The sequence below is a fragment of the Biomphalaria glabrata genome, chromosome 2, assembly GCF_947242115.1.
Source record: "Biomphalaria glabrata chromosome 2, xgBioGlab47.1, whole genome shotgun sequence".
NCBI classification, from domain to species: Eukaryota; Metazoa; Mollusca; class Gastropoda; family Planorbidae; genus Biomphalaria; species Biomphalaria glabrata.
In genome coordinates this window covers 23139343-23158030 of record NC_074712.1, presented here as the reverse complement: position 1 = coordinate 23158030, position 18688 = coordinate 23139343, and the positions used below count along the sequence as shown (strand labels likewise).

The 18688-nt window shown below is 36.1% G+C and overlaps 1 protein-coding gene across 1 annotated transcript in view; it reads right to left on the bottom strand.

The window, feature by feature from the left end:
- The window catches only part of LOC129924657 (uncharacterized), a 35032-nt gene extending 18122 nt beyond the window's left edge, over nucleotides 1-16910 (bottom strand). The window contains exon 1 of the mRNA XM_056021126.1: nucleotides 15836-16910. Within this exon, the coding sequence (XP_055877101.1) occupies nucleotides 15836-16910 (1075 nt within the window). The remainder of the gene's footprint in view (nucleotides 1-15835) is intronic.
- Nucleotides 16911-18688: the final 1778 nt, after the last annotated feature.

The following is an 18688-nucleotide window of genomic DNA, read 5'->3' as shown; positions in this document are numbered from 1 at the left end:
TAGAATTTAAAAAGCCCCCTAAAAATAGTCTGAATGTTGTACCAAAATTTATATGAACTTCAATAAAGCATTAACTCGTGTTTTAAGCTTTACTGTAAGGAACCACTTTCCATCAGGTGTATTGTACATTGTATTGGTGGCTAGCCCTAGACGTGTGTTTGAAGTGATCATCATTTCCATATCGTCACATTGTTTTTTTCCCCTGTATGTTCATAAAACCATTGTTAGTATTTACTGATATGGGGGTGGGGGGGGGAGGGATGGGGAGAGTTTGGTGAAGAAAATATTACTGTGTTGTACAGGGGAAAAAGGCGGGGGGGGGGTCGACAATAACAATTAAGTCTATAGGTCTATAGGGATACTGGGATAGTCCTGATAGTCACGAATTATTAAATTTTCATCATGCATATTAACCAATGACTTAAATTCTGCCAAGTCACTGGTTTTCCTGGCTAGCTCAGGCAACCCATTCCATGCTCTAATAGCACTAGGGAAGAAGGAGTATTTGTACAAATTTGTCCTAGCATATGGGACGAGGAATGTGCCTTTATCTTTGTGTCTTTCAGAGTATTTTATTAAATTTTGTTTTTGTATTTGAAGATTATGGTTCAGTGTTTTATGTATGATTGCTACTTTACTTTTGAGCCTTCTGTCCTGAAGGCTTTCTAAATTTAGTGATTTTACTAAAGGTGTTACTCTAGTCAAATGTGAATATTCGTTTGTTATGAATCTCACTGCTCTATTTTGTGTCTGTTCCAGTTTCTTAATGTTTTCTTGAGTTGAGGGGTCCCAAACGGAGGATGCATATTCTATTATTGGCCTAACCAAGGTTAAGTAACATTTTAGTTTTATGTTCTTATTTGATTTATAGAAATTTCTTTTAATAAATCCTAATGCTTTGTTTGATTTTTTTGTAGTTTCATCAATATGTGGATTCCATGACAGTTTTTCATTTATTATAACACCTAGGTATTTTGCGTTTTTAGTCTGTGTTACTGGTTTGCCATGAATAAGATAAGTGGAATTAATTTGTTTTAGTTTTTTTTGTTACTCTTAACAACTGACATTTTTCTGGGTGGAAAGACATGCTCCAATTTGATTCCCATTTCTGTAATTCATCTAATTCTCTTTGTAAAATATCTGTGTCTTGTGTTGTTTTTATTGTTCTATATATTATGCAATCGTCTGCAAATAATCTGACTTTTGTTCCTGAAGTAATGCAATTTGGTAAATCATTTATGTAAATTAAAAATAGTAGTGGACCCAAGACTGTTCCTTGAGGTACACCTGAGTTTATTGTTATCGGTGTTGATTTAGAGCCATTTATTATTACAGTTTGTTCTCTCCCTATCAGAAAATCTTTAATCCACTGATGCAGTGGACCATTAATGCCGAAATATTTTAATTTTTTAAGCAAACTATGGTGGTGAACTTTGTCAAAAGCCTTAGAAAAATCTAGTAAGATAGCATCTATTTGTTCACTATTATCTAAACCTTTTGAAAAATCATCAATTAGTCCTATTAGTTGTGTTTCACATGATCTATATTTCCTAAAGCCATGTTGGTATGGTGTGAGGACATTATGTTTGTCTAAGTGGTTTATGATGTTGCTACATATTATGTGTTCTAGGATTTTACATGTGATGCTGGTAAGTGATACTGGTCTGTAGTTTCCTGGGTCAGATTTTTCTCCTTTTTTAAATAGGGGGGTGACATTAGCTTCTTTCCAGTCCTTTGGTACTCTGCCATGGTTTAGTGAAGCCTGAAAGAGTATTTTGAACACTGGGGCTAGCTCATTGCTTAGTTCTTTGAGTAATCTAGCTGGAATACCATCAGGTCCAGAAGCTTTATTTGGTTTGGTGTTGGCTAATAGTTTTTGAATTCCAATTTCTTGTACTACTATATCTTCTATGTTGTCTACTTGGTTCAAATTCAGTAATATGTCTTTGTCTCCTGGGGCTGAGAATGCTGATGCAAAGTATTTGTTTAGGATGTTTGCTTTAGTTTCATTATCATTATGTATTATGTTATGTTCATCTTTTAATGGCGCTATGCCTGTTGTTTCCATTTTCTTAGACTTAATGTATGACCATAGGTTTTTGTTGTTATCTTTAGATATTACATTGTTTATGTATTCACTCTGCAGCTGTCTGCTTACTTTTTGGGTTAAGTGTTTAATTTTTATATACTTTTTGTAAACTCTTTCTGCATTAGTTTCTTTAAATTTTCTATATATGTTTTCCTTCTGTTTACAAAGCTTCTTTAGTCTATTATTAAACCAGCATTTATTTATTTTGTTTCATTAATATAGAGTTGGTATATGATTTTCTATAATGCTTTTAAGATGGTTTTTAATGAAATTCCAGAGGTCATCGACTGGTTGGTTAATGTCTTTTTCTAATAAGAATGTTTGTTGAAAGTTTAATGCAGCTTGGTGTAGTTGTGTTAGGTTACATTTATTCCAGAGTACGATTTTTCTTTTGGGTTTTGTATTGGCTACTGCTTTTATCTGACTGTGTATTTTTATGATCTCATGGTCTGATAGACCAGGGATAATATCATAATCAACTACTAATCCAGGTCTGTTGGTTAAGAAGAGATGTTGTTTAATCTAGTTGGCTTTTTAATGATTTGATCTAAACTTAGGTTGTGTAAAGTTTCTATGAAAAGCTCATTTATGTCTTTAAGATTTTGGTGTTTATTTATAGTTTGTTTTTTCCAATTTATATCAGGTAGGTTGAAATCACCCATAATCCAAAAAAACTGCATTTTTATTTGTCTCTTTAAGTGTAGTAATCTGATTACATAGTTTCTGCATGTATTATAAACAAGAATTTGGTGGTCTGTAAATGCTGCCTATTATTAGGGATGTTGAGGTGGTATTAATTTTACAAAATGTTGATTCTATATTTTTTGAGTTAGGTAAGGTAATTTCTTCTGCTATAAGAGTGTTTTTTATTTGCTAAAAGAACTCCTCCATGATTATCCGCCCTATCTTTTCTAAAAATTTCATAATTTAAAGCGTAATCTGGTTTACATTTTGCTTTGTATTAAACATTTTGTGAAATAATTCTTTACATTTCCTCGAGGGGCGTTTTTGATGTTTAAAGTTTAGTATAAGTAAGAGCTAAACTGTATTACTGTATTACTGTAAACTGTATTACTAAAATGTTTAGTAGACATTGAACTGTTACCATTGTTTCCATTTCTGTGGAATTAGACAAAGTTGACACTCTAAGGTAGTGTAAAGCAGGGGTGGGCAACATTTTTGTATCGGGGGCCGCATTAAAAGAAGTTTGGTAATGGCGGTCTGCATATATATATATATATATATATATATTAGAAAGATGAGCTTGCTGTGTAGAATGTCTTTTAATTCATATATACACTGTATTACGATTTTTTTTAATTGCTGATGTCCTTTTATATCACAAAATCCCCACAAATATACAGTTGTACTTAATAAGCAGTATTTTACTTCTTATACTCGTGCATAATGTTTCTTAACTGTGAAACTATCTTACTAGTTGTTAACCCTATGACTGCTGTCAAATTACAGTCAGTCAACATTGACTAGTGATTATACTTGTTTAGTTTCCACACAAAATAATACTTGCTCACTGAATGAGACAATTTATGTTTCGAAAGTTAAATGTCGGGACGAGTGAGGCCTTCCCTTGTGGAGCATCACCAGAGAATGCTAACCACGTCCTTCAATGGTGCATACTAAATCAAGGGACCCGAACAAGACTCTCCAAAGACTATTCGGAGAACTGCCTGATCTGGAAACCACTGTGCGGTTCATCTCAGATACAGAATTACTGATCTGAACCCTCCAACATCTAAAATGAGAACGAAGAAGAAGAACTGATGTATGTGTACCCAAATAGTGTGAACAGCAGCAAAGTTTTTTAAGTGTGGAAATACAGCTTCTGGCACTCATAAAGCTCCCGTGGTAGTGATGACTGGAACTTCTCTTTGCTTTGAGTTCTGTCCTCTGGAACTTCTCTTTGCTTTGAGTTATGTCCTCTGGAACTTCTCTTTGCTTTGAGTTATGTCCTCTGGAACTTCTCTTTGCTTTGAGTTCTGTCCTCTGGAACTTCTCTTTGCTTTGAGTTATGTCCTCTGGAGCTGAATCAGCTTCTCTTAATAAGTGTTGTACTTTTAATCATTTCACTAAAGATAGTTTCACCTTTCAGAAAAGGAAAATGACAAAAAACTATTTTTTTTTGCTTGCCTGTAGAAGTGGGAAAGCCTTGTTTGAAAAGATTAAACATGCATTTACATTTCATATGTAAGCAATCAATTGCAATAGCGATCATAACAAACATGATATTTTGTCTTCCACTCTTCATTAGAAATATTGTTAACAAAGCCACAGTCAAGGTTCTTCAAGTAACATAACAATTTCATCCTTGAGATTTTATATTCTTCTCCTTTGCCTTGCCCATGCTTGCTAACGGATGCATTGGATTACTTATTCATAAATCAGAACTACTCGTGGTTAATTCCCCTACCTCTAGTAAAGTTCATTACTACTGATATTGTATTTTTTAATATTTAAATTACATGCAGCTTTATGCAAACTTTCCTGTTTCAAGTTTATGGCTCTCGGTCAAAAAAATCGAGCTCCATCAGTTGTTACACTTGCCATCTTGTTCCAAGCCTACTCAAAACTCAGACATTGTGTCTTGAATTGAGTGTATTGATGTATAGCTAATAAACATAATCTTCGTTTGCTTAAAACTTTTTATAACGAGACAGTTTCAATAATAAATATAGATTTTTTTTTTTATATTTGCATTTCTATATCTATATACTGTGGGCACACCTGATTTCTGTAGGTGTCGGCGGGCCGCATAAAACACCTCGGCGGGCCGCATGTGGCCCGCGTATCGTAATTTGCCCACCCCTGGTTTAGAACATTTAATCAGAACGGCTGTGTCCGCGGAAGTCTTCATCACATTGTTTTGTTGTCTTCTGTAGTGTGTAAACAAAAAATTATGCAATTAGAACAGAATAAACAAGATTACAAAGAGAGTTTGTGTTACACAAACTCAGAGGCGGCCCCCGTCGAAGTCGGATCCCTGTCGGATCTGCATATTCGCAAATAATATTCAAGAGGTGATTTAATTTTGATGTAAAATGTTTTACACGTTCAGAGTTGAAGATAATTACTTCCTAGTCCAAACCTCCCGCAGGACGACGGGGGATGGGAGCGGGCAGGGTTTGAACCCTGGGCCATCCATAAATCTGAACGACAGTCCAGCGCGCAAACCGCACGACCAGGCAGCCATCCGATGGTCAAAAGTAATAATGTTTCAAAGATTCATTTGCCGTAAATTTAAATTTAATAAAAAAATAGTAGATTAGTTTTAGTATATTAAAACATTACAATATTGATCAAAACGTTTGGAAATGAAAATCTACACTTTTTTTTTACACTTTAAGTTTAGAAATTGAAATTCTACATCTTAATCTAGTCTATTTTAGTCTAAACTAGATCTAGAAATTCTAGATCTAGACTCTAAAATAATTTTAATTAGAATATAAATCCAGATCTAGATATACTGTAATAAAAATCTAGATCTAGTTTAAAAAATCTAGATTAGATCTAAATCAAGATATCATTCCTTTTTTAAACGCGAGTCACATAACGAGGCTTAATAAACATTACTATACCGAGTTCTTTTTTCATTTCATTTGAAGAATTAATTCCATATAACGTCAGAGGGAAAAAAAAAACACTACGTCACACGGCCTAGCTAGACTAAAAATCGCCTTCATCTATAAGAGCCATTTATCGAGTGTTCATAGACTTTGGTGCACCGAGTGCGTTCTTTAAGCATTTCATTTAAAGAATTCATTCCATATGACGTCAAAGGAAAAAAAACACTACGTCACACGGCCTAGCTAGAATAAAAATCGCCTTCATCATTACGAGCCTTTTATCGAGTGTTCATAGACATTGGTGCACCGAGTGCGTTCTTTTAGCATTTCATTTAAAGAATTCATTCCATGTGACGTCAAAGGAAAAAAAAACACTACGTCACACGGCTTAGTTAGACTAAAATATGTTTTCATTAATACAAGCAATTTTTTCGAGGGTTAATAGACATTGGTGCACCGAGTGCGTTCTTTTAACATTACATTTAAAGAGTCCATTTATATGACGTCAAAGAAAAAAAATTCCATTACCTCACAATAGGCTAGTAACAGTACCATAAAAAAAATGTCTTTATTTACACGAGATATTTAACGAGGGTTCATAGACATTGGTGCACTGAGTTCTAATAGATATTATTTAAAAAGGATCAAAGCCACATTGTTTTTGCGTTTTGTCTGTCAGTCGGTCTGTCCGTTATCTTGATATAAAAAAAACAACTAAAAGTTATTAAAAATTGATTAACCTTTATTTTACGTTTCAAAACATCGCAATAATTTTTAGGTATGAACACAATTGAAAAGTTTATATAATAGATTGTTCCGGATGTTTGTATAAATAGTAAAAGAAAAAGAGAATTTCAGATAAATGTAATACCGTTAATTAAATTTTTTGGATGGTCTCGTATAAAAATTAGATGTACTACAGCCACGTGGAGAGATTTTCATACCTTACTTTGGTGTTTGGATTCTGTTTTCCTTAAAAATCGGAACATAATAGTAACGATAATTAGATGTTTTAATGTTTTAGGTAGAAAGTTAAATGTACTGTAAGAGAGTAGTGAGTTAAAATATTTTTCATAAAAATCCGTAAAAACATTATTTCGTAAATGAGAAGATTATTTGTTTATTAATTAGAAGAGGGAGTTCAAACAATTATTTGGCGTTAGTAGATTTTTAAATAAATTCGGAAATTTCTGGCGACGATTTGTAAGAAACAAAATCCGGAACTTTCTTTATCGATTACAAAACTTCTATGTTATGTTTTACAAGAAAATTAAATGTCTAAAAAGTAATTTTCAGTAATCAATTCTAGTAAATTACTTTTTTTAAAAGCCTTATGCGATTTCAAACAATCATTAGGCATAATTCATGTTTTATAAAACAATATCCGGAACATTTTTACACTTAATGAAATATAAGTCAGTATAGAGATTATGATTTAGCATTAATATGCTATTTACATAAAAAACGGAACAACATATTATTGATAATGTGTTTTTGCAACGTTTAAGCATGGAAATTGAATGTAATATAAGTTAGAAGAGCAAACAAACATTTGTTGGCGTTGATTAGTTTTGCACAAAAAAATCCGGAACAATCAATTTTAGATACTTAAAACTATTGAGATGTTATGGGAGGAACATTAAAGGGTAAATCAGATTTTCAATAGCTTTTAGAGTTCTAGTTTTTTTAAATCTAATCGTGACGGACAGACCGACCAACAGACAAAACGCACAAAAATAAGCTTCTTTTATTCGGATGGGGGCACTAAACAAAAAATAAATAAAATCTGATTTTTAAAAAAAGTTTAAGGAATTAGTTTAGCACCTGATCATGTTGCGACGTTACGCTACTGCACGAAAATCGCTGCATAAAAAGTCCATTTAAAAAAATGTGCGTGATATTTACATACAAAGTGCATTATTAGCCTTTATAAACAAACAGAAATGTTTTCTTTTAATTTTAGCAGCTAGTTGACCAGAAAAAACGTCTTTAACTATTATTTGTATTTGTTGTAAACATTTCCTGTACATTTTAAAAATATATTTGACTTAGTGATACTGAAAATACACAAAAATTGTCCATCTTTGTTAGCATATTGTAACATTGCCTCCCTTACATTTACGTAATTGTTTTAGAATTGGTGTATTTTTATGAAAAAATCGCTTGCATAATTAATTTTATAAATTAAACGGTTTGCTTTTAGAAAACCAAAAGTAGCCGTTGCACCTAAACTTTTCAAGCCGGATTTAATGATGAAATAATATTTTTCATATCTCTTCTAGTTTTCGAGACCTGAGTGTGACAGACGGACAGACGGACAGACGGACAGACGGACATTTTGCACAAACCTAATAGCGGCTTTTTCCCCTTACGGGGGCCGCTAAAAAATGGGGTAAAATCTAAACAGAAAAAAAGAAAATACCATTCAATATTTATCAAGCCAGAGAAACATCCGAGTGTTACATAGGAATCGTTAAAATTAAACTTGTTTGTGCTAGTGCAATGAATTAGGAAACTGATTTGGGGAGTAAGTTTGTAACAAAGATCTAGAAGATAGAGAGATGACTAAATGAATGGAATAGTGTCTTTCACTGACCAATGCATGCTATTTGGTTGAAACTTGGTTCATAGCTCTAAAGTAAGTTAACTATATTTATACAAAAACTTCAGACAAAGAAATAGTTGATCAAATTAGTTTTATATTGTTTAAATACTGTATAGTGATCTCCGATGATGGGACATCCAAAGAAAAGGCAATTAGATTGTCATTTCTAGGTTTCCATTTTTGTGAGAACCAGACGTCTGCATAATTGGCTGAACAAATGCTCCAAGTAATAGGGTTTGTTGGACTAGTCCGTTTCGTTTCTTTGATTAAAAAGTATTGGGCCGGAAGTGGCTTTTTTCCTTATATATCTTTGCATTTTTCAGTTCTCTCTTTAAATTAAACTGACATTATTATGCTATAATTTTAAGTGTACCTGATAGAGAAAAAAATTCTGCAAAAAAATACGGGTAGTTGAGATATAACCCGATAGAGGCTATAAAAAGAAAAGACCTTAAACTAGCGCGTAAAACTACACATTTACAGTACTTTATTTGATAAGTATTTTACCCAAGATCTGTGTTGTTTTTTTAGGACTAGCTTATTTCAAGTACCCGGTATTTTCCGATACACAATTTCATACACAAAATAATTGTTGAAAAAAATTGTAGTGATTTTAAACTTTAAATGATTACTTAAAAAGGTGTTACTCTAATCAATTTTGAATATTATTTTGTTATGAATGTCACTGTCTATTTTGTGTCTGTTCTAGTTTCTTAAATTTTTCTTGTGTAAAGGGGTCGTTTTTCTCCTAAGAGGTATACCTAATTTCTCCAAGCAGCCTTTGTTAAATATTGGTCCTATATAATGCTATGTTCATAAGCGAAAAATCACATGGCTGCATTATGATGAATGTACGTGTTAGTTCAATATATTTTATATTACTAGGCAACTAAAAATAACTGTATAAATAGACGTAAGTTTCATTTTTTTCTGTTAGACAAAGTCATATGGCAAATTTTTGTTTATATCCTATTTCTAAAAAGGAATAATAATAGAATTATACAGTAAAAATAATCACTAAGTTTTTTTTTAATAGTTTTGAAAGTCTAACTGATAAGATTACAAAGAGAGTTTGTGTTTTTGCAGATGTACACAAGCTACACTATGAGTCAGTCCATCTCTTCTAATTGTTTAGAAATGAGTGTAAAAATGTAGGCTTCGATATTTTTAGCCTGAATTTAAGAAGTTACAAACTTCAAACAACTCTTCCATAAAACTTTGTATTTAAAAAATAAATTTATCCTATGCTCGAAATCATGCTTGTATACTTAGGCCCTATTTAAATCGATCCGGTATCAATGTATTAAGTAGCAATAACCCCGCAAAAAAATTAAATGAAAGAAGATTGAGATATACATATATTTTTGTGTCGGTACGCACCGTACGGGGTACCGGCACCTTTTTTCAATGTCGGGAAAATGATTACTTTTCTTGTAATTCAACGTTAATTGTTAATTTATTATTAGTTGAAAGTTAGGCAATCTATCACTGAGTACAGGAGCCTCTTTTTTATTTTTACAAAAAAAAAGCACTTTATATACTTTCAGCCGACATGCCGTATTATTAAAAACACCTCTATGTGAACTTCTCAATCATCTAGAGACTTAGACAGTCATTATTTTAGACTAGATTTAAGTAGAGTCTAGACCTAGATCTAGTAGGCCTATTACTATAAAAAAAAATTAAAATAATCAGTTATTATAGACATCATTCGCAATTGTATTATTAGGTCTAGGCATTGAAAAGTAAATCTATTAATAAACTATAATAGATCTGAGTCTAAGTACTAACTTATTAAATAAGTCATTATAAGTAGAAGTATTATAATGAATATTGTATAGGTCTAGATTGATTAGATTATAGATATATCTCTAGTCTAGTAGATTAAGTATAGAGTATAGTAAACGTATTACAGTATTATTAAATCTATGTCCTGTGTCTATATAAGTATATCTAATAATCTGATAATTAAAAAACTTTAGTCTTTATTAATATCTAGACATTTTTCTAATAAAAACTGACTATAGGCATAGCATAGGCTAGACTCGGCAATCTAGTCTCAAGATAGAATCTATACTATTACTAGATCTATTCGATTTTTATATATAGATCTAGACTAGAATTAGATTATAGATCTAAATATACTAATGGAGAGATGATATGCGGTGTTAGCTAATAGCGTTGCACAAGAAACAAACCTGGGTTTTTCTAATCTCTAATACTTGGTATGTAATAGTAAAACAGCACCTACCTAAATAAATCGTAACTAGAAATCAAAAACCTATATTTATTGTAGTATGTATAGGTCTGTGGTTGTATTTTATATAGCCTTCGTAACTTCTTTTAAAGAGAAATGACTTTTGTAATTTCTTTTACTGAAAATTGGGCTATTCGCGTCTGACACATTTTTATGTTCAGCAACAAACCCTATTAAAAATTCCCCATTAAATAAACTACTAGGCTAAAGCTATAGTGGTGCTTCCAATATGACTGGAGACTAGAATGGCCTTTGGTCATTGTTTCATCAAAAGAAGCCGCTTGCACATTTAGAAATAGATGCACTGGTTTCTTACTTTGCTACTTAAAAGACCACAAAAATGTTAGTCAATAAATATTTCATCTATTTACAGTTAAATAATGGACGTAGAACTCGATACTAGTTTGTATCAATGTTTCAAAGTTTTAGTTTACACCTAGAAGTGTTTTTAGGAATGTCAATGTGTAGCATGGGAACTAGATCTCATCAAACATTTCTGTATACATTTGAAACACCATTAATTCGTTTAATTCTGTTCAAACATTGTGTTGGAGTTCTGCTTCAAACATAATAAGGTATTAAGGTTATTCTACTCTAGTTGTATTGGAATGTCTTTTGGTAAATATACCGATACATTCAGATTACTCGATGATTTTGTCACACATTACATTCGTCTTATTGGGGTAGGGGGGCCCACCAATATATTCTTGAACCCGGGCCCACGGGTACCTTGCTACGCCACTGAGTAGTGGCACACTCACAAGAAGAGCTTCAGACATTAATGTCCTGCTTCTCTAAGGCTTGCAAAGAGTATAGCCTAACCATCAGCACAAAGAAAACAAATGTTATGGGACCACCTGCTACAGCACCACCATCCATCCTCATTGACGATAACAAGCTAGATGCCGTAAATGAATTCTGCTACTTTGGATCTACAATCCAAGGTGACCTGTCATTAGAAGAGGAGATTAAAAAAAACGCATAGGGAAGGCCGCATCAACCTTCGTTAGACTCCGATCAAGAGTTTGGGAAAACCAGATATATATCCTAGCTGTGTTTAATGTCTTTTAATTCACATTTATATGATTTTAGATTTTTGTCCCAAAATTTTTTTCTTGACAATTGTATTGCTAAGTTAAGAAATTGCTGTCATACTAACTTTTACAATTACAAAAAAAACTCTTTCCTTTTTTTTTAAAGAGAAAAAAACTATTAAGTATGCATATAAGTGGAACGTAATTTAAAACAACAATTAATAAGTAGTTTTTTATATTATCGCGTGAACTGCAGCGGTTATCACATGGAACACTTAACTAAGGGAATTAGTATTTTTTTTTTTACTAAATGTTTTTTTTTCATGAGACTTTGAATAAGAGATTGACTCTTTACAAAACAATTAGATCAATTAGACACTCATTATATGACATCAGTTAGGCAAGGTTCACATCTAACTTCACATTCACTTTCACCTATCTCTTGGTCTGCTGGACCTTTGGGGCACCCACTGGCGGATCCAGGGGGGGGCGGTAGGGGCGATCGCCCCCCCCACTCGGCCGACCCCCCCCCCCCGAAGGGGGGGGGCCGGACGAATTATAGTATAGAATTCGCACAATTTGTATGCGAATTTATTACTTATGTTAATAATATATACTAATTATTTATATGTCAACCTATTTTTAGATTATTTTGCCCCCCCCCCTTCTAGTATTTTGGCCGATTTGGTAGGGTCGGGTGGGGGCGATGGCATCAATCCGCCCCCCCCACCATAAACTTTCGAGTGGGGGGGGCGGTCCTATTTATTTGTATAAATCACAGCTTGCTAACAGAATCAATTAAATATCTATATGATTAAAACTTGTTATTGGTATTTTAACCGGTCTTTATATAATTTCGTTCACCTGTTGGCCGATTTGGTAGGGTCGGGTGGGGGCGATGGCATCAATCCGCCCCCCCCCCACCATAAACTTTCGAGTGGGGGGGCGGTCCTATTTATTTGTATAAATCACAGCTTGCTAAAAGAATCAATTAAATATCTATATGATTAAAACTTGTTATTGGTATTTTAACCGGTCTTTATATAATTTCGTTCACTTTGGCCGATTGGAAGGGGAAGAGTGAATACCTCTACTGCCCTTCCCATCTAAACCCTTTGATTCGGGGGGGGGGGGGCGGTCCTACTTTTATGGAGAAATCATAGTATGTGAACAAAATTAGTCGAATATTTATATAATACTAGCCTGGCATTACCCGCGGCCTGCGGGTCTAAGTTTGTGTTGGATTTAGATGTATGTTAAACTTAGCTAATGATCCTTTCACGTTATTTCTCTTTCGCTACGAAAATAAAATAAGTTTTGCGAAAATGGGTTTACCCGAAGCCGATACATTCATGTCTATTAAAAACGAAAAGAGCGATAGCTTTGTTAAATGAATGGGATTATAAAGTGAACAATTAAACGAAATAATTTTTAGTACGCGATTCATGAATGAATATAGATCTAGGCCTATCTCAACTCGGCTTCGCAGCTTTCGTAAACGAATGTAGCTTTAGAAAACCAAATTTGAATGTTTATTTGATCAAAATATGACATGAATGGAGTTTAATTAATATGTTTATGTGTTAAAGTATAAAACTATCTGTGTGAAGAGAAGTTTTATCATCTTAGAGTTGAATTAGAGTTTTAGATCTAGGGATGGGATTATAAAGTAAACAATTAAACGAATTAATTTTTAGTACGCGATTCATTACGGTATTGTCTAATGAAAGAATGTTCGTCAGGAAATCTGTAGTTACATACATAATGAACTAATTAATGTAAAAAAAAATGCTTTTGAAACACAAAATTGAAGGTTAATTTTATTATATAATGAAATAAAAGAATCTTCTTTTGTATTTTCATGTGTCAAAGTAAAAAACTATCTGCGCAAAGCGTATTTCTTAAAATTAGATCTAGATCTAAATCCTTTCGATCTTTTCTCATGTCAACATTGTAGACATGACCTAGATCCATAAAATACTATAGCTGTAATAGAGTCGGACAACTTAATTTTTTTTAGGGTCTTAAGTTTGTTTTAGGGCTACGATACATACACTAAGGTCTAAGTTGGTACCCAAGAAACATTCCTGCCTAGTTTTATCAAGATTGGTCAAGCGGTTTTGATGTCTATAAGTAACATACATCCATACACCACACATTCTACTTTATAATATAGATAAACAGGTGGAAGTGCGATACATGCAATTCCCTTCCCCCCATCAAACAAATCAATACTTTTTCTTTTTGTATTATAGTAAGAAATTACAAAATTTAAAAAAAATCTGTCACTAATATAATTTATATATGCTATAAAGTAAATTCTTATATCGAGTCGCCCAACCCCTATTCTTTAATGCAAAATGCAATCAATAGCAGAAATTATAAAAAGGAGCGAGAATTAATCGTTTTCATTTTACCGCCCTTCCCCTTTCCAGACAGAGTTTGTGTAATTTGACATGAATTTATCATAACTATTTTAAGAAAGACTTTTTCAAACGAAATTTTTCACTATAACAGTCACGGTTGAGATGAGTTCAAAAGCCAGATAATCTTTTCCTAGTCGACTTTTTCCAACCTTTACTCTATCTCATATTTTTCTAGTTAAATAAATTTAGGACTATAACTCACAATTTATGCTAGAATTTTATTGAATATTATTAATCGAATTTTTTTTTTCGGCGGCGATCCTCAAAACCTTAATCTAAATATGTGGGGTATCTAATCTTTTCAAAGAACAAATCGGTTTTATTTGCAATGTATTAAGGGACTATAAATTCATATTAGAATATTTTTCTCATTATTCAAAAGGTCCTTTATAATAGAATGAATAATGAGCTGTAGGTCAGGCGAATGCGTTACTGCAGTGAAGAATGCCAAAAAAAACGCTTTTAGCGTCGAGGCTTCGCCCCGAACCTCACTGATGAATAATAAGCTGTAGATGTCAGGAGAATGCGTTTCTGCAGTGAAAAATGCAAGACAACGCTTTTGGCGTCGGGGCTTCGCCCCGAATCCCACTGGTAAATAATGAGCTGTAGATGTCAGAAGAAAGCGTTTCTGCAGAGAAAAATGCAAGAAAACGCTTTTGGACGTCGGGGCTTCGCCCCGAACCCCACTGAAGAAGCTTACAGCGCTCTCCCAGACTTGCAAGAGAAAGATTGTTTTTTTCGCCAAAGATTGAGAAACAGTCTTATTTTATTCTCATATATCGAATATATATATATATATAAATATATATATATATATATATATATATATATATATATATATATATATTGTTACGAATCTCACTATCCAGGCTCTCTGCAAACTGCACCATACACCACCAACTTAAAGAACTTGACAACTCAGGGCTCCAAAGTAACGTAACACTTTAATGGTTGAATAAATAACAGCCAATACTGTACAATTGGCAGCACGTAACACAAGACTGTACAAATATCTCTTCGATAACACCGTTCCGCCGTATCAACTCTTGCACTGGCCTCTCCGTCTCGTTCCGGGCTTGCACTGGGTTCAACAGTTCAGGACTGACTTCACACACTAGGCTCGTTGTGTCGGACTCGATCGCAGACCAAGATCAAGACGCCGTTCGTCTCAACTGTACTTGATAGTACTCCGCACTGAACCGTCGTAATGCTCCGTACAGAACCACACCACTGAACTGTAGTCGACCGGACTGTAGTGAACCGGACTCTGAACCCCTGCCGTGAACCTTGCTGTAATGAGCCCCTTTTCTCGACTGTCTTGACTGCGATACCTCCGCTCTTATATAGGGTCCCTACTGGCCTTCTCGAACCGGACAGAACGCCGCTCGACGTTTCCAGGTGGTCAGATGACTACAACTCTCGTGACGCTCCTGAGTTCTGTTCACGAACCGCCGTCGATCCTTCCCGAACCGCCGTGTTGACACTCGACTCGACTGACCATCGTAACTCGTCACGGTTGACCGCTCGTCTAGCGCTGGCCTGGGGCGATTTGCGTCGGCTGACTACACTCACACCACTACCCCCATCTGTGCCACCACCAGGTTTATAACACTGCCCCCTCCTTAGATCTGTCCGTCCCGGACAGAATCAGACTTGCCACGGAACGGGTGGAGTCGATTGATGTGGACGACCTTCCGCTTGGACCGGTGGCTTCCTTGTATCCGGCAAACGTCATCTGTGATCCTTTTAACTACACGGTAAGGGCCTTCCCAATTTCTTTGATGCTTATAGGACCTTCCGTTTCTTCTCCGGGGGTTGTATAGCCAGACCAAGTCGTTCTTACGGAACCTCGAGGCATTGACCCTTATGTCATTCCTTGCCTTCATTTGGTCACTGCTCCTGTTGATGTTTTTGCGGGCTAAATTATGAGCTTCCTTCATTCGGAAAATGGGGGCTACATTTTCATCTTTTCGCTGAGCATCTTGGCTTTTCTCGTCTGACCGCGGCTCGGGAGCTTGCACCTCAAGACGACGACAATCGATGATCACCCCCTTTTCTTCAGCCTTCCTGCAGGGTCTGTATACTTTCTCAGATCTGTGTTGGTTCACTTCTTGTCGAAAAGACCTTTTTGCACAGTTTCTTTGTAGGTGGCCAAACCCTCCACAGTTCCAGCATCGTTTTCTCACTCCACGTTGACCTTGTGGTATCTGGATGGTTTTACATTTCTCTAGGGCCTCGTTCGTTTTTCTCAGTTCCTTGCGACCTTCATTTTTAACCTCCCGCCTCTGGTCCTGGCAAATGTTCTCGGACTCGTCTTTAGCAGCTTGGTATAAGAGAGCGTACACAAGGGCTTCACTGGTTTTGTGCTTGCCACTAACTCTGATGGCCTTCTTCAGTTCGGGGTCTCGAAGTGCATCGGCAAACGCATCAGTAATGATTATTTCCAGGAGGTCTTGCGTGGCTGTTGGGTAAGCCAAATGGGCGAGGCGTGCAATGTCTGCCTCCAACTCCCGTAGGGTTTCATTTGATTGCTGTCGGCGGGTCTTCAATTTGACTCGATACAATTCTGGCAGATACTCGTCACCGTAACGGAGCTCCATCGTCTTGACGAGAGCAGCGTAGTCTTGTGGGTTTGGAATGGACTGCAGCAGTTCGGAGGCCTTTCCTCTTAGGGATAATATAAGGGCTGTTGCTTTCTCCTCATCGCTGTTCCATTGGTTGACTTTGGCCGCGGCGTCAAATTGTAGCTTGTAGACGGACCAGGACACGGATCCATCAAACACAGGAGGCTTTACCTTCATGAAAGCTTCGGGTACGATCGACATCACATTTGCTTTCTGCATCTTGGTAAAATCCCTGTAAACTTGCGTCTTAATTTCTTCGATCTTTTTCTCAACAGCATAGACCCTCTGGTTCATCTGTTCTTCTATGGTGGTGATTCTCTCCTCCACAGCATGTATGCGTTGGTTCATTGCCAATAACTCCGTTTTGATTCCCGAGTCCATCGTGCCTATCTTGGTGTCCATAGCATCTATCTTGTAATTGATCTGTTCCAGCAAGTCCGGTTCGATTTCAAAAAGATATGTGTCCGGATCTTCTTTTTCCTTCACCAGTTCTTCCCGAAGGCGTGCTTGTAAGGTTTCTTTGTTGCCGCTCGTCTTCAGGTCTCGACCACGGAGCTCTTCCTTCAGTTCCTTCACAAGGAGTTGGTCTAACGTTTTCGTAGTAGCCATAGCGGATCCGTTCCTATCCGATACGATCCAGATCCCACTTCTGACACCAGTTGTTACGAATCTCACTATCCAGGCTCTCTGCAAACTGCACCATACACCACCAACTTAAAGAACTTGACAACTCAGGGCTCCAAAGTAACGTAACACTTTAATGGTTGAATAAATAACAGCCAATACTGTACAATTGGCAGCACGTAACACAAGACTGTACAAATATCTCTTCGATAACACCGTTCCGCCGTATCAACTCTTGCACTGGCCTCTCCGTCTCGTTCCGGGCTTGCACTGGGTTCAACAGTTCAGGACTGACTTCACACACTAGGCTCGTTGTGTCGGACTCGATCGCAGACCAAGATCAAGACGCCGTTCGTCTCAACTGTACTTGATAGTACTCCGCACTGAACCGTCGTAATGCTCCGTACAGAACCACACCGCTGAACTGTAGTCGACCGGACTGTAGTGAACCGGACTCTGAACCCCTGCCGTGAACCTTGCTGTAATGAGCCCCTTTTCTCGACTGTCTTGACTGCGATACCTCCGCTTTTATATAGGGTCCCTACTGGCCTTCTCGAACCGGACAGAACGCCGCTCGACGTTTCCAGGTGGTCAGATGACTACAACTCTCGTGACGCTCCTGAGCTCTGTTCACGAACCGCCGTCGATCCTTCCCGAACCGCCGTGTTGACACTCGACTCGACTGACCATCGTAACTCGTCACGGTTGACCGCTCGTCTAGCGCTGGCCTGGGGCGATTTGCGTCGGCTGACTACACTCACACCACTACCCCCATCTGTGCCACCACCAGGTTTATAACAATATATATATATATATATATATATATATATATATATATATGCTGTACGCACGTTTATGCATAGGGTTAGGGTTTACTGGGCGTTAGGGTTAGGGTTTGGAAAAAAATCGCCCCCCCCCACTCCAAAGTTCTGGATCCGCCAGTGCCCGGGCACCACACAAGATCGGTCAACCCTCTTTCTCCATTAATCTGTCATTTGCCTTTGATAGAATTTCTTTCTGACAATCTTCCTGAAAATATTGAAACCTGTCTTTGTAACCTTGTTTAAAATTTTGTTATCGTATTTTAACATCACAACATTTCATCACAAAAGTACAGTTGTACTTAATTTGAAGTGTTTACACTCGTGCATAATGTTCCAGAACTAGCTTACTAGTTGTTATCCTTGTGATTGCTGTCAAATTACAGCCACTCAGCATAGACCTGTTTTTACACTTGTTTATTTTCAAACAGAAAAAAAGGCTTGTTCACTGATGTATCTGGGTGAAAGTTTAGCAGCAAAGTTTTTTTTAATAGTGGAAATACAGTTTCTGGCACCCATAAAACGTCCGCAGAATAACTGAATGGAAATTCTCTCTCAGGTCTTTGGAGTTATGTCCTCTAGAGCGAAATCAGCTTCTGCACTAATTGGTGAGCTGAGGGTACTGAA